The 14,622-nt window shown below is 41.2% G+C and overlaps 1 protein-coding gene across 4 annotated transcripts in view; it reads right to left on the reverse strand.

Moving 5' to 3' along the window:
* Positions 1-6,323, reverse strand: part of pdik1l (PDLIM1 interacting kinase 1 like) — a 39,240-nt gene extending 32,917 nt beyond the window's left edge. For 3 of the 4 annotated variants that reach the window (XM_069895373.1, XM_069895374.1, XM_069895375.1), the window contains exon 1: positions 6,232-6,323. In XM_069895373.1, coding sequence (XP_069751474.1) covers positions 6,232-6,304 — 73 coding nt within the window. In that variant the 5' untranslated portion in view covers positions 6,305-6,323. Of the gene's footprint in view, positions 1-5,458; positions 5,577-5,763; positions 5,951-6,231 lie in introns of those variants that run through there. The other variant, XM_069895379.1, reaches the window with a different exon arrangement.
* Between the last annotated feature and the right edge of the window lie 8,299 nt (positions 6,324-14,622).

Raw genomic sequence — 14,622 nt, forward strand, 5'->3', positions numbered from 1 at the left:
TTTCTCATACCTTGATTAAGGGCTCAAGCCCGAATCGTTGATTATGTATCTTCACTTTTGCTCTATAAAGTACCCTGTTTGACCTCCTGAATTTCTCCAGCATTGTGCTTTTAATTTCATCATGGTGTCTGCAGACTTTATTCAAACTCCTGCATCTTATCAAAATGAAAAAGAGAAGCAAAAGAGTGAAACATTAAGTGTCTCCTCCAATACTGCCACCTCCTGCACTCCTGTAACCTCTGTAGTCCCCTGGCCTTGGCCTCCTGTCTGGTCTTGTGGTGAACCTAAGCTTCAGACATCCAATTCACCTTCCTCAACCTCTCATTCCCAACCTGGATATGATTAAGAACCTGTTTGTACCCAAGACCTTATAAGACCCCTGTTCACTGTTAGCACCCTCAGGAATCTCCATCCCAATACTTAGTTCCCAGAAGCTGGTCACCATCAGCCTGCAGCCTGGTCCACTGTGTCCACTACCTCCCATAGGCTTCTTCTTTTTGTGGTGGGGTGGGGCGAGTGTTCTTTACCCCAGTGTCCTGTGCCTGTCTGAAGCTCCCCTTGGAGCCTGCAACCATCAAGGCCTGGGCTGCCAAGCACAGACACCACCATCTTGGCCATGGTCTCCTGTGGTCTTTGATGTAAAAACAAAGCCTCTGCTCCCATTGTGCAGGCAGTTTAACCTTGCATCTGACAGGGCATCTAAGCAGTAGGAACCCGGGGAGGAGCACTGCACAGTGCATCTCCATTCCCTGCTCCTACCGGGTTCACACCAATACTACAGCCATCGTAGTGGCTGCAGCATCACCGCTGGCTAGTAATGTGTAATTGATAAGTGTAAACACCAATGTCAAGTGTGCAAAAGAGCAAGTGTGTCACTGGCAGAACCAGTAATATAACCTGCAGAGTCAAATGAGTAACTAACATGAGGTAAACAAGGAGTTCTACAGATTGCGGAGAACTGGAGGAACTCATCAGGAATCCTGAAGAAGGTCTCAGTTCTAAAATGTTGTTCTCCATGGACACCATGTGACCTGCTGAGTTTCTCCAGCACATTTGTGTATTGCTGTAACTACCCAATGTCTATTAGAAATAGGTGTGTAACCAACATGTGTAATTATCAGTGCAAAGAATCCAACTGGACGATGTTTAACATCAAATGTGCTTTTCAACCACACTACCGAGTGTGTATACGGTAAGTATTTTCACGCACGCCAAGTGTGCAATCAGCAGTTCCAGATGCATAATGAATGGCGTGTAACCAGCAAATCTATAAATACTAGATGTAATAATATGTATTTATATTGGCACAAGATGTGTATCTGGAAAGAGTATAACTGCAACGACTATTTATGTAATCAGCACTTTACATTACCAATTATAGGTGTGTATCTGCCAGGTATATTTGGCACTGTCAGATATATCACACGTATGTATCCTTTACCATTTGGAGTAATTGGTTGAGTGTGACCACTGGCAATTACAGTACAGCAATGAGATCCTCATTACTGTCAGCTGGGTAGGCCACATTGTTTGCATACATGACACCAGACTCCCAAATAGAAGCACTATTCTGTGTTCCATCATGCAGACAGATTAAGGGCCTGTAATCGTGCTGGATCTCTAAATGTTGTTAAAAAAAACAAGTAATCTCCAATTCAATCAACAAACGATAAGAATCCTCTAACATACAAAAGAAAACCATATAACCATATTAACCACTTACAGCACAGAACAGGCCAGTTCGGCCCTACTAGTCCATGCCGTAGCAAATCCCCACCCTCCTAGTCCCACTGACCAGCACCCGGTCCATACCCCTCTAGTCCCCTCCTATCCATGTAACGATCCAGTCTTTCCTTAAATGTAACCTATGATCCCGCCTCGACCACGTCTGCCGGAAGCTCATTCCACATCCCCACCACCCTCTGCGTCAAGAAATTTCCCCTCATGTTCCCCTTATAATTTTCCCCCTTCAATCTTAAACCATGTCCTCTAGTTTGAATCTCCCCCTTTCTTAATTGAAAAAGCCTATCCACATTTACTCTGTCTGTCCCTTTTAAAATCTTAAACACCTCTATCAAGTCCCCTCTCAATCTTCTATGCTCCAGAGAAAAAAGCTCCAGTCTGCACAACCTTTCCCTGTAACTCAGACCCTGAAATCCTGTCAACATTCTCGTGAACCTTCTCTGCACTCTCTCTATTTTGTTTACAACACTTTGTAACCTGAAGAAAATAGAGCAAATTAAATGAGCTGCACTTTGATTTATTGTGCCTTCAAGAGAGAATCATCTGAATTATACGGCATCTTTTATAACCTTGCAATTAAAAAACAAGTTGATCTTTTAAATTCACGTACCATCACAGGCAGAAGCCACAGGTTGATGGTGAAGCATTGAGGAATTGCTGTGAAATATCATCTTTCAGATGAGAAATTTAACAGAGACTTTGGCTACCTACTGAAGGAGAAGTAAAAGACTCTACGGAATTATATTGAAGAATTGCATGAGAGCTATCCATTCATCCTTGAAATGTACATCTTCCAAATCACCTCAAACAAACTAGTTTTATCATTTCTTTTGAAGCCTGACACACCTGATTTACTGAAGTGTTTAAAGAGTCATAAAGTCAGACAGCTCAGAAACTCTTTTTCGGTCTACGTATCCATGCCTATCTACACTAATCCAATTTGCCCACATCAGGACCTGAGCCTTTCATGCCGTTATATCCAAGTGTCTGAATAAAGGCCTCTTAAATGTAGTAATTGCATCTGATTCCACCACCTCCTCTTGCCGTCTGTTCCACATATCAACCATTCTTTGTGTATGTAAAAAAAAATTCCTTTGGTCTGTAATGAGCCCAGAGGACCCCAAAACCCAGCAGCAATAGATATTCACCAAGACAAATGGCTACTTTAACAAAAGTTGCTTTTAATTAGCTTTAAACATGAAAACAGGATCAAACTTGATCTTATCACTATTGATTTAACCTAACTTTACGCCTTCTAATTCTAAGCGCACCTGTATGTAATATGCATGTAAGTTCAGAAAAGTTCTTTGATTCACAGTCCAATCTCACTTCTCGTTCCTCAAAGTTTACTGATTGCAGGTAATTACTGTGCACAGAATTTGACATTTATGAAGTTCACCAGGCTTTGGTGCTTGAACGGTAAATGGTTACTGCTCTGGAAGGTTCTTGTCGGCATACTGAAAGAGATATGTTGTTCCTGGACACAAACTGATCGTTTTTAATCAGCCACGTCAGTGTCTTGCCAAAGAAACTTGCCCCATCAGGGTTTTCCAGATGATAACCTCTTTCTTTTAGGTCACCACAGAGTTCCTTTTTGTTTCTCTTATTTCAAGTGAAACATTAGGCAGCCAATCTTCTCCTCTTGTATGAACCACAAGGGCTTGAACCAGCCTGAACAAAGCACACACAACCCGTCTTCAAAATTGGGTTTTTCCATGAGTTTGCCAGCTTGTCCTGTTCCAGTCCCAGCTGTTGCTGCTGGCTGTAAAACTGCAGAACTGATCTCCCTCTCTGAGAAAAGCCAGTTTGACTCTCTCTCTGCTTGCAAAACCACATGACCCACTTCGAAAAGCAAGCAGCACTCTCATACAGCCTGCATCTCTGAACCTACTTTTCCAAGTTCTTTAATCTGTTGTTTTTCAAAACAACAATCCATTAGTGAAGTCCTTTAGACACTCTTTAAAGATTTTGCAGATGGTCTTGGAGCCGGCCAGTATTTTAAATGAGAGCTGTTTTGAAATGTTTATATGTGACCTATAATTTAAAAAAAAAACTACCCCAATTTATCTCTGTGGTGTGCTATTAGACAGAATCAGACACACACAAGGTAAAGACTTTACAACAGGCTTTAATCCACAAAGACTTCCACAGTGCCAGGCTGGCTGCGGCTGCAGCAAGTCTGTGTGAGGCCTCAGGAGGCCGGCGCAGGCTTATATCCCGGAGGATGATTGACACCCGACTGGGTGGGGCTTGATCCATTCAGGCCGACTGATTGACAGCCGGCCAGGTGTTGTCCTGTCCCCTTACACTCCTGCAGGTACAGAGGTTGCCCCCTGCAGTAGGCCAATGGTGTACCACCACAATCTCCTTTAAAACATATCTATAATCTGTCATAGGTTGCCTTTAAATCTCATTGTAATGCACGTCAAAAGAACCAAAGACTTGTTGATCCAAACCAAGGCTTTTATTAACTGAAAGACTGGAGCATATCACAAGTAGGTCGACCAGACCAGAATGACCTGGTCTGGCTAGGAGCAACCCTTTAAGACCTGCCAGTAGGTGTGGCTACACTCTCAGCCAATCACTGTCATCCTACGCTACCATCTGTACATATGTACATATACACATTGGTGATAGAATCTCCACTATCCCACTCATATCTTCAGATTTATTGTCAGAGTACATACCTGATAACACATACAACCCTGAGATTCTTTTTTCTGTGGGCGAGGAAGAATTACCACTTATCGGTAGTGCAAAAATAGCACACAACATACACATGTAAACAGCCACACCATATTTACAGTTCTTTTATTTCTTTACATATGTACAGTTTATTTTTTGTACTACCAATTAGTGGTAATTCTGCAGAAAAAACAATCTCACGGTGGTATGTGATGTCATATATGTACTCTGACAATAAATCTGAAATCTAAACAGACAATGAATGAAAACAAACTGTGCAAAACAGAGAGAACCAAAAAAATCAATGAATTGCGCAGGTAAGAGTCCAGAAATGAGTCCCTGATTGAGTTTGCTGTTGAGGAGTCTGATGGTGGGGGAGTAGCAACTGTACCTGAACCTGGTGGTGTGAGTTTTGTGACCCCGATATCTCTTTCCTGATGGTAGCAGTGAGAACAGAGCGTGTACTGGATGGTCTGGATCCTTGATGATTGTTACTGCTCTCTGACACCAGCATTCCCTGTTCTTGATAGTGGGGAGGGTTTCATCTGTGATGCTGTTGGCTGTGTCCACTACCTTTTGCAGAGCTTTACACTCAGGGGCATTGGTGATCCCATAGCAGTTGATGATGCAACCGGTCAGCAAGCCTTCCACCACGTAACTGTAGAAATTTGCCAGGGTTTTCAATATCATACAAAACCTCTGCAAACTTCTGAGGAAGTTGAGGCACTGATGTACTTTCTTCCTGGTGCCATTAGTGTGTTGGATCCAGAAAAGGTCCTCTGAGATAGTGACTCCCAAGAACTTAATTTGCTCACCCTCTCCTCTTTTGATCCCCAATGATCACTGGATTGGTTTTCTCTTCCTAAAGTCAACAATCAGCTCCTTAGTCTTGGTGACATTGAGCACAAGGTTGTTGTTGGTGCACCATTCAGCCAAGTTTTCAATCGCCATCCTGTTTGCTGACTCATCCCCTTTCTTTATACAACCCACTACTGTGTTATCGTCAGCACATTGGGCTCCCACCTCTCACCTTAAAACTGTGATCTTTTGTTGATGATAGATCTCCCCAGGGAAGAAAATTCTGACAATAATTTTGTGCATTTCCATCAAGCCACTCCTCAGCCTCCTTCTCTCCAGGGAAAATAAGTCTAAGAAAATAGAAGCAGTTTGGTAGATCGTGGATAGAGTTACATAATGTAAGTTCTGTATCATTAAAGTGCATCAACAGTTTCACGCAGATATGGTAAGACTGTTTATGTAACTGACAGCCACATAGTTAGAAACCAGAAGAGAAATGAAAACTACTTTTTATAAAGAATATGAAGGTTCACTTACATCACTGTTTGAATGGTGGTGAGAAGCAAGATAGGATGTATCTTGGACTGACCTCTAAGCTGGGTGTGAACAATCCAGGTAATTCACTAATATCCTTAGAAAAGGTGATCTGCTATCCTTGAAAAATGATAAAAGTGATTCCTGTCCCACCAATATAGCTACATATAAATTGAAATTTAATTTTTTTAAAATTTAAATTCAGACAGGCCTTAATATTTAGATAACCCCTGCTGTCTAATTACGCCCAAATGACCTACCATCTCGCTATGTTTTGACGGGTGGGAGGAAACCGGAGTACCTCGAGGAAACCGATGCAGACACAGGGAGAACGTTCAAACTCCTTACAGACAGCACCAGATTCAAACCCCAGGCATTGGTGCTGTCCGTGCTGCCCCTTCTACTCTTCATTTCTCATACTTTCTAAATTGTGGAAAGGAGTGCATAACATCCCATAAAACCACCACCTACCATCTGTGGCAGAGTCTGCATATCCTGCACGGGACATCCCAGATTCCATAGCACATGAGTGGAATAAAGTCATCCTCAACCCCAAGGATTGCCTGAGTGAAGACAAGAGACCGCCAGATTTCAATGACTGAGCTCAGCTGGGCAGAATGGTTTCTTGAATTCTGTAGCTGAGGATTGTCAACTCAATTGAATCAAAAGGTCAGCAAAATGCAGCCTTCGGCAATAAAACCAAGCAATTTTATAACACTTTTAATGCAGCAAAATGTCCCAAGCTGCTCTACAAAATTTGGCACAAGAGGGTAATCAGAGCAGATAGCCAAGTATTAGTCAAAGCAGGTGGCTTAAGACCTGCACTAAAACGGGGATGGCCAAAAGTGCCGCATTGGATGATTAGAAGTGGTGCATTGCACCCCAGTGACAGTAATAATAAAAAAAAATAAAAAGCCTCCTCTCATACAAAAAGTATTAACCAAAAACCGATTTGTAGAAAAAATATCTGTAACAGGAATTCAAGTAGTTGCTCTCAGTAACTAATTTAACTCCAAACATTAAAAGCTTGGCAAAATCTAAATAGACTCAAAAGTATCATTAAGGTAAGTAATGTTCATCTTGTTTTTATGTTAAATCAATATATCATGTAAAAATGCTCAACTTGCCTATATTAACATATTTTTACAAGAATTGAATGGGTGTACAAGAGTTGTATGGCGTATCTGAACTTGTTCATGAAAAATTGGCACATGGAATATGAAAAGTTGGCCACCCCTCTGCTAAAAGAAGAGAAGACCAAAAAGGTTGAGGGGAAAAATTCGAGACCACAAGATTGCTGCAGCTAAAGGCAGGGCATCACTGAAGGGATCACTGAGTTTGGGATTGATCGATGGACAGAACTGAAGGGTCATATTTACCTTGTAGGGTCATCAGGGAAGAGGGCTTTATGGAATTGGGAAGGGGTGAGGCCAAGGAGTGATTTAAAAACAAGGATGAAAACTAGCAAATAGAGGTATTGTTTAACCAGGAGCCACTCCAGTCCAGCAAGCATAGGAAACAGCCTTTAGTGTGAGTTAGCATGTGGGAGCTAGACCTCTGGGTAGACTCCGAACAAAGTTTTGCCTGTGAAGGTGTGGGGAGAGCAATATTGGGCAAAAAACAGAAAACACCTGGACACTCTGACTTTATAATGTAGAGAGGAGAAACTTACTGTCTGGCAAAACTCAGAGCCAATAGTACTGTGTGGAAAACCAGTACAAAGTTATGATTAACTGCACCTTCACGTTGTTTTTAATTAAATCATTCCTTTATAGTTATGACAACACAGTGAAAATGTAACATCACAAAGCTGCCCCAACTGATCTTCTAGAATGTTAAAAATTGCAAAATTAACATTGAGTTCAGAAACTATTCCCATATCGAGCATCACAGCAGAAAATGCAAACTCCCTGATACCACTAAGTAATGGAAGGAAAGGGACAGATGGAGGCCATTCAGCCAGTACCATGAGTCAGTCTCCAGCAGTCCACAGCCTTATCTGAGTACTCTGGTCGCCAGTCACCAGCACCCTATATGGGTTCTTAAGATGTTGATTCCCTCGCTGGTCTGTTGGTGGGGAGGGGTATTGGGTGGAGAAGTAGGGGTGGTGTTTTTCATGTTTCTGATGCCCTGCCCTGTCAGCTGATCTCATGCAGTCCTAACCTCACATTCTTTTCTTCTTCTACTGCCAAGCATGGAGGCCATTATTTTGGACTGGGACCTCCATGGTTTCAGGATGTTAAAAAAAAACTCGTTGGGCCCTTTAATAAGCTGTATGGGGCTATCAGCCACACAACCAGGCAGTAGGGCTCTATGGAGGAGTGTTGCATGTTGGCTCCCCGGGTCCACACCAGCGGCCACATTGCTGTTACAACAGCTTCAGAGGCACTGCAATTTTCACTGCCATCGCAACCCTAAGTCTCTTCGAGTTTTGTTTTATAATTTCAGTCATGGCAAAATGGAACTCATTGGCTCAAATAGAGGTGTCAGAAAAAAAAACCTAACTACCTTTAAAATGTTCTTACTGTAGGTGCGCTGTTGGCATTCCAGCCTGCACAGTGTCATCAACAATAGAAAGTGGAATTTGACTGAAGCTCTTATTCTGGTCGGACCAAAGAAAATAGACCAAATAAACTGTTAACTTTGGTGGTTCAATAAATCTTTACCCATTGTCAAAAAGGAAGGCTACACCATAAGAAGTTTTTACAGAAATTTAAATTGGTGAATTATGTGAGGTTTTACTTGTTACATCATATTGTAAGCTAAAAAGAACATGTAACATCACACAAAAAAAATGAGTCAAATCACTATCTTCAAATACGTTAGTAACTCGTTCACTATTCCTCCCGCCCCCCCCCCCCCCCCCACTACCCCCATTCCCATGTTCAATTTCATGGTAGGGCACTCATGTACTTGAGCTTCAGCCCAAGCAGTGAACATTGACAAGTAATTCAACCAAGAGCATCATGTCTCATCTTGTCTGCACCCAGTGCTCAAACACAAATGATCAATGGCAGGAATTCTGTTCCCTTAATGCCAAATTGCTGAGAGCAGGTGTTCCACTAGTACTTCAGATGAGGCAACTGAGGAGATGACAGGATCAAATTTGGAATGATCCTAGTGCCCTGGAACAACAGGCAAGAACAAGACCTTGGCTTATGACTTGGAGAACGACGCCTCATATGCCAGGTTGTTGTTTATTGACCAGCTCAGCGTTTAATACAATCATTCATTCCCCAGAGGCTGGTAGAGAAGCTGTCCTCACTGAGACTCAACCAGTGATGTAGCTGGGGACGGGGAGTGGGGTGGGGGGGGGGGGGGGTGGTGGCGTAGGGTAAAGTGACCAGTTCTCAGAATACGCTTGTTCAAAAGTGATGCCTTTTTGAACTATGTGCTCACCACTGGTGAATTAACCAGTAGCTTAGGCAGAGTAGGCTCAAGCCTAGAGGCCTGGAAAGGAGGGGGGCCCCGATAGCAAATTGGTTATAGCAATCGCTGATTGGTGACAAATGGCTTTTCAGACCTGTCATCGATTGGAGCCCTGCCTCAAAAAGTCAACTATTTTATTTCTCCCCCTGAGTTCTTCTTGCAGATTGTGTTCAGCTTCTGGCCACGGGATCTGCGTCCAGTCAATTTGGTGTCAATGGTATAAGCACCCTGCTGACTGGGCACTTTCAGCCCTTCAGCTATTAGCTGGTGTGGGTTGAGGTTTGCATTCCACGCTTGCATGAATCGCTGTGAACCCAAGGCACGAAACAATATTCAATTTATGTTCAAAGTAAATCAGAGAGTTGAGTAAAATGTTTTATTTTAAAACTGAATCCATTATATGCAAATTTTGCCGCACAGTTTAGGTAGGCCACAGGGACGGTTCGGAATCGGGCGATGGGAGCTCCGGTGTGTGGTAGCCCGAGGAGAGGTTTTGGAGTTGGGGCGTCAGAAGCTCTGGTGTGCAGTAGGCCAAGGGGAGGGTTTGGAGCCGGACGTCATACAATTTCTTCAGTGCTTCAGCCCACCGGTGGTACTACTTGTGGGTTACTGGGATGTATTGAGCTCTGGCAAGAGATCAACTGCACGAGGTATATCAAAATATATACATACATTTGCTTTAGAATTTATCTGTCCTTAATGATCACTAACTGTTCAGGTGAGCGTTCATTTTCGGCACTGAAGAGGATCAAAATTTATATGCGCTCAACAATGAGTGATGAGAAACTTAGTCATCTAGCACATTGAATCATATATGCTTTTATTTGTTGATTTACATGCTGTTATTGTCACTTTTGTAAATCAAAAAAAATGGAAGTACAAATGTAAAGAAAATGAAAAATAAATAAATAAAAGGGTTGTAATTGATTCATGTAACTTTATATTATACATGTAGTACATTATACATAGTATAACAATACAAGTTATTTAACTCAACATCATTCAACAAAGGGTGGGGCAGGTGGGAAAGGGCAGGGGGAGTTTTACTAAAGCTTTACTTAATCCACCATTGGTGCTCACTGTGGCTCACAGTCTCCTTCCTGGTGGGCCATCAGCGCATCACAGGAGACTGTGAACCACAGTGAGGGCAGAGTTGAAAAAGGCGCCACTTTTGAACAAATGTGCTCAGGGGGAGCAGTCTGGCCGTAGGCATCTGGGGAGGAATAGCTCCGAAGGTATTTATTTCTCCTTGGCTTTCAAGATTATAATATGTTAGTGATAAAAAGTGTAAATGCATTAGAAATAATTAAATGTTGGAAGACTGGAAAGAACATCAAATTATATTTAGGCTAACAGCAAATTTTGTGTTGTTTACAAGCTAAAACTCTTCAGCACTCGCAGCCTAGCCAATGCACTTTCTTGCTCTCCTACCATAGGTGCAATCATTATTCCCCTGACTTTTGGTACTGTCACAGATTTTTTTTTTGATAAGGAATACCACAGACAAAATTCTAAGAAGAAACTGGGTGGGACAGAAGTTGATGAAAGAAGTTGAAAATTGAGATAAAGAATCGTCAGAATGTCAGAGATTGGACAGCTACTTTTCATTCAGCAAGCACAGGTCTGCTGCACCAGAGGTGGAACCCTCTGAAGACTTGCTACCTTCAGCCCAGGACCAGGGGATGGAGACAGTGCCCAGGCTATTGTGGTTCCACCTGTGGTGAAACCCTCTAAAGACTTGTTAGTACCTACTTTTGGCCTAGAGGCTGGTGACAGCACCTTGGCTGTTGAGGCTGTGCAGGTGGTGAAAGTGGAATCTCCAGAAGACATGACCACTTCAGCAGACTATCGTCCAGAGGTGAAAGATGGCACAGTAAGACTATGTGTGATCATTGACACACATACAGAATACCCAACAGATCCACATCTGTTTTGTGAAACACCTGTGGGCTCCTTGAATTAGGTCTTTGTCAGCCAGGCATTAAAGATAATTTTGACAGTTTTCCAAAAGATGAAGCTGGACGTCATTTCAGTGGTATAAGAAACAAGTTAAAAGTGATTGTGAAATGGATAGACACTGACTGGTTTACTCACCAAGAGTAAACACTATGCTCTTTTTGCTTGTTGGTTTTTTGCAAATAAGTCAGATGGTTGGAGTGATCCAAAACCTGGTTGCAAGATCTTTGTTAAAGTTATACACAAAATTGAAAAACGTGAAGAAAGTGAAAGTCACCAAAAAGCATAGAAAACTCTTTTCCTTACCAAATTTAGTTTATTGAATGACAGAATGGTATTTGGTAGCCTTGTAATGGAGGAAAGAGATAGAGAAAAATAAGATGATTCTAACCCATGTTATAGATACGGTTCTCTATTCGGGAAAACAGAGATTAGTATTCAGTGGTCATCACGACTATCAAGGGTTAGGTTCCCCAAGAACAAATGAAAGCATATTTTTGGAACTTATTAAGGTGTTTGCTAAAAATGATACATTACTGGAGTGACACTTATTACTGAGTGATCGAAATGCAACACATCTCAGCCCTGACATACAAAATGATCTGATACAGTCTTTATCAGCTCAGGTTCTATCAACGATAATAGCTGAGTTCAAGGTGGCAATAATTGTTGACTCTACTATTGATATCGGCAGAACGGATCAATTTTATTTATCCTTGTGATATCTTAACGATAAACGGTGATGCAGTGGAACGATTTATAAAATTCAGCAAATTACCTGGAGCAAGGGCTGAAGATTTTTTCAACATTCTTCTTCCAGCAATCAAAAACCTAGGACTGTCAATAACTGTGTTATGGCCAGTCTTATGATGGAGCAGGTACCATATTGGGTGAAATATCTGGTCTCCAAACAAAGATGAAGGAAGTTGCTCCAAATGCACTCTTTGCGCACTGCTGTGCACAATAATTTAAATTTGTTTCTAATTGATGTAGTATGCTCCAATATTCAAAGTTGTTTTTTGGAACTCTAGAAAGTGTCTATACTTTTTTTTTTCTGGTGGTTTACCTTGACATTCAGTACTAAAAGAAGAACAAAATAATCATATCTAATCTTTCACACTGACTCTGGAAAAACTTTGTGATACTAGGTGAGCATCCAGAAAGTCAGCAGTAGAGGTAGTTCTTTCAGAATTTATCAGCTCTAGTAGTTGCTCTGCAAAGAATTCTGGATGGTGAGATAAAAAGCTGTACCTCCAAACAGCTCGCTGAGGCAAAGGATATACTGGAAACACTCAGTACTTATGAATTCTTAGTTGTTATATTCTGGAGTAAAGTGCTAGACAAGGCTTTCAATTTATCCATATATTTACAGAAAAGTAGTCTAGATCTGGTAACAGCTTTTCATTTGATTCAGCTTTTTGAAAAAGACATGAAAAACATGCAAAATGAGTATGAATCTCAATTCAAAGAGATTGGGAATGAATCAACCCAGTTGGCAAAAAAATGCGATATTAATGTGGAATACAAGCAGCACAGAGAACGTAAAAGAAAAATATTCCATAAAGAAAATGCAGAGGATGAAGGAATATTTGATGCCTCAAAGAAATTCACAATTGAATTCTATTTAGTGTCCTTAGATTCTGTTATAAATAGCACAAGTAAAAGATGTGAGCATTTTTAAAATGTGGCTTCCAAATTTAGTGATTTAGATCCAAAGCATTTTGACAATGCAGATAATGTGAACAAATTAGAATTTTTACCAAACACATACTCACATGTCATCGACAGTCAAACTGAAATTGTACAAGAGTTTCTTTCATTCAAAGAGATAATGGGCACAAGCAGGAAGGCAAATTCAAGTGTCGAGAAACTGAGCATCAGCAATGTACGAAAATTCATGATCGCCAATGACCTGTCCACCTTGTACCATATTTATCTGACCTTACCAATAACTGGCAAAGTTGCGGAACAATCCTTTAGCCGGCTCAAACACACAAGGTCCTATCTTTGTTCTACAATTGGCGAGGATATATTGTCTGGGTTAGCTGAGGTAGATTATAATAAAGTAATAGATAACGTTGCTAGAAAATGAAGCCTCAACGAAGGAGGCTGCTGTAGTTGCTTCATACATTTTTCCTATTGCTTTGTTTTGTTTTCATTTTACATTTAAAATAATTAAATAACACACTTGGCTTGATTTTAAATACAAATAAACAATTATGTACTTCCTATAGAACTGTATCTTCCTTAATTTCCTGTGTTTTGATGTTAAATACAAAATAAAAAAATATATAATGAATTTAAAATTATGTGATGGACATCATGGACATGTGCACATTAATTTCCTTTGTGCACTGGTTGCAAAAGGTGTGTGTGCACACACGTGCACAGCTTTGAGGGAATAACTGTCATTGTGCCTTTTTTCTGTGCTTGCTTCCTCTAACATTAAAATACTCCACACCCTTCTCTGTAATCATCCTGGACTTCCTAACGGAAAGACCACAGTCTGTCTGGGTCGGTATCAGAATATCGAGTGCTGTCACGCTGAGCACTGGTGCATCTCAGGCTGCACCTGTTTAGGCTACTGACCCACGACAGCATCGCCAGATCCAGCTCCAACAGTGTCATCAAGTTTGCAGTATTTGGCCTCATCAGCGACAACGATGAGTCGCACGACAGAGAAGAGGTGGAAAATCTCATGAAATGGGGCGAGAATAACAACCTGAGTCTCAACGTGGACAAGACAAAGGAGATGATCATAGATTTCAGGAGGACCAGGAACAACTACCCTCCACTACACAACAACTCTGTAGTAGAGAGAGTGGAGAGCACTAAATTCCTTGGAGTTCACTTAACCAGCGACCTATCGTGGAGACTAAACATCTCCTCAATTGTCAGGAAGGCACAACAGCAACTGCACTACTTGAGAAGACTGAAGGGGACATGGCTATCAGCCACCATTATCACAGTATTATATGGAATATATCAAGGCTGTACATCACAGGACAGGTTTATACAATAGAAACTGGTTCGAGATTGAATAGTCGACAGTGGAATGTTAGAGCAGGTTACTTTGATTTTCAACTCCAGTATTAAATATATTATTCACTGTTATTTGAGTTTCATTGTAAAAGAAAAGCGGGGTTCTCACAACTCCAGGGATGTTTGATCTTTTAGTTCTATTCATTTAGGAACCCAACTGTAAAAACAACAGCAGATACAAGTCCCACATAGAGTGAAATACAGTAAAATCCCTGTCATCCAGAATTCAAGTAACTAGCAAAAAAAATTTTGAAAATTAAATATGTAAATTTAAAATTAGCATCATTTCTGCATTTAGACAACAAACAGATTCAAGCAACCAGAAAGCTCGCTTATCTGGTATCAACCAATCCCCATAGGTGCCAGAGAGCAGGGGTTTTACTGTAATACTAACTCCTCATGAAATTGACAATGCTCTCCACAGCTTTGATACAA

This window comes from Narcine bancroftii, chromosome 8 (assembly GCF_036971445.1).
Source record: "Narcine bancroftii isolate sNarBan1 chromosome 8, sNarBan1.hap1, whole genome shotgun sequence".
In the NCBI taxonomy this organism is placed as follows: Eukaryota; Metazoa; Chordata; class Chondrichthyes; order Torpediniformes; family Narcinidae; genus Narcine; species Narcine bancroftii.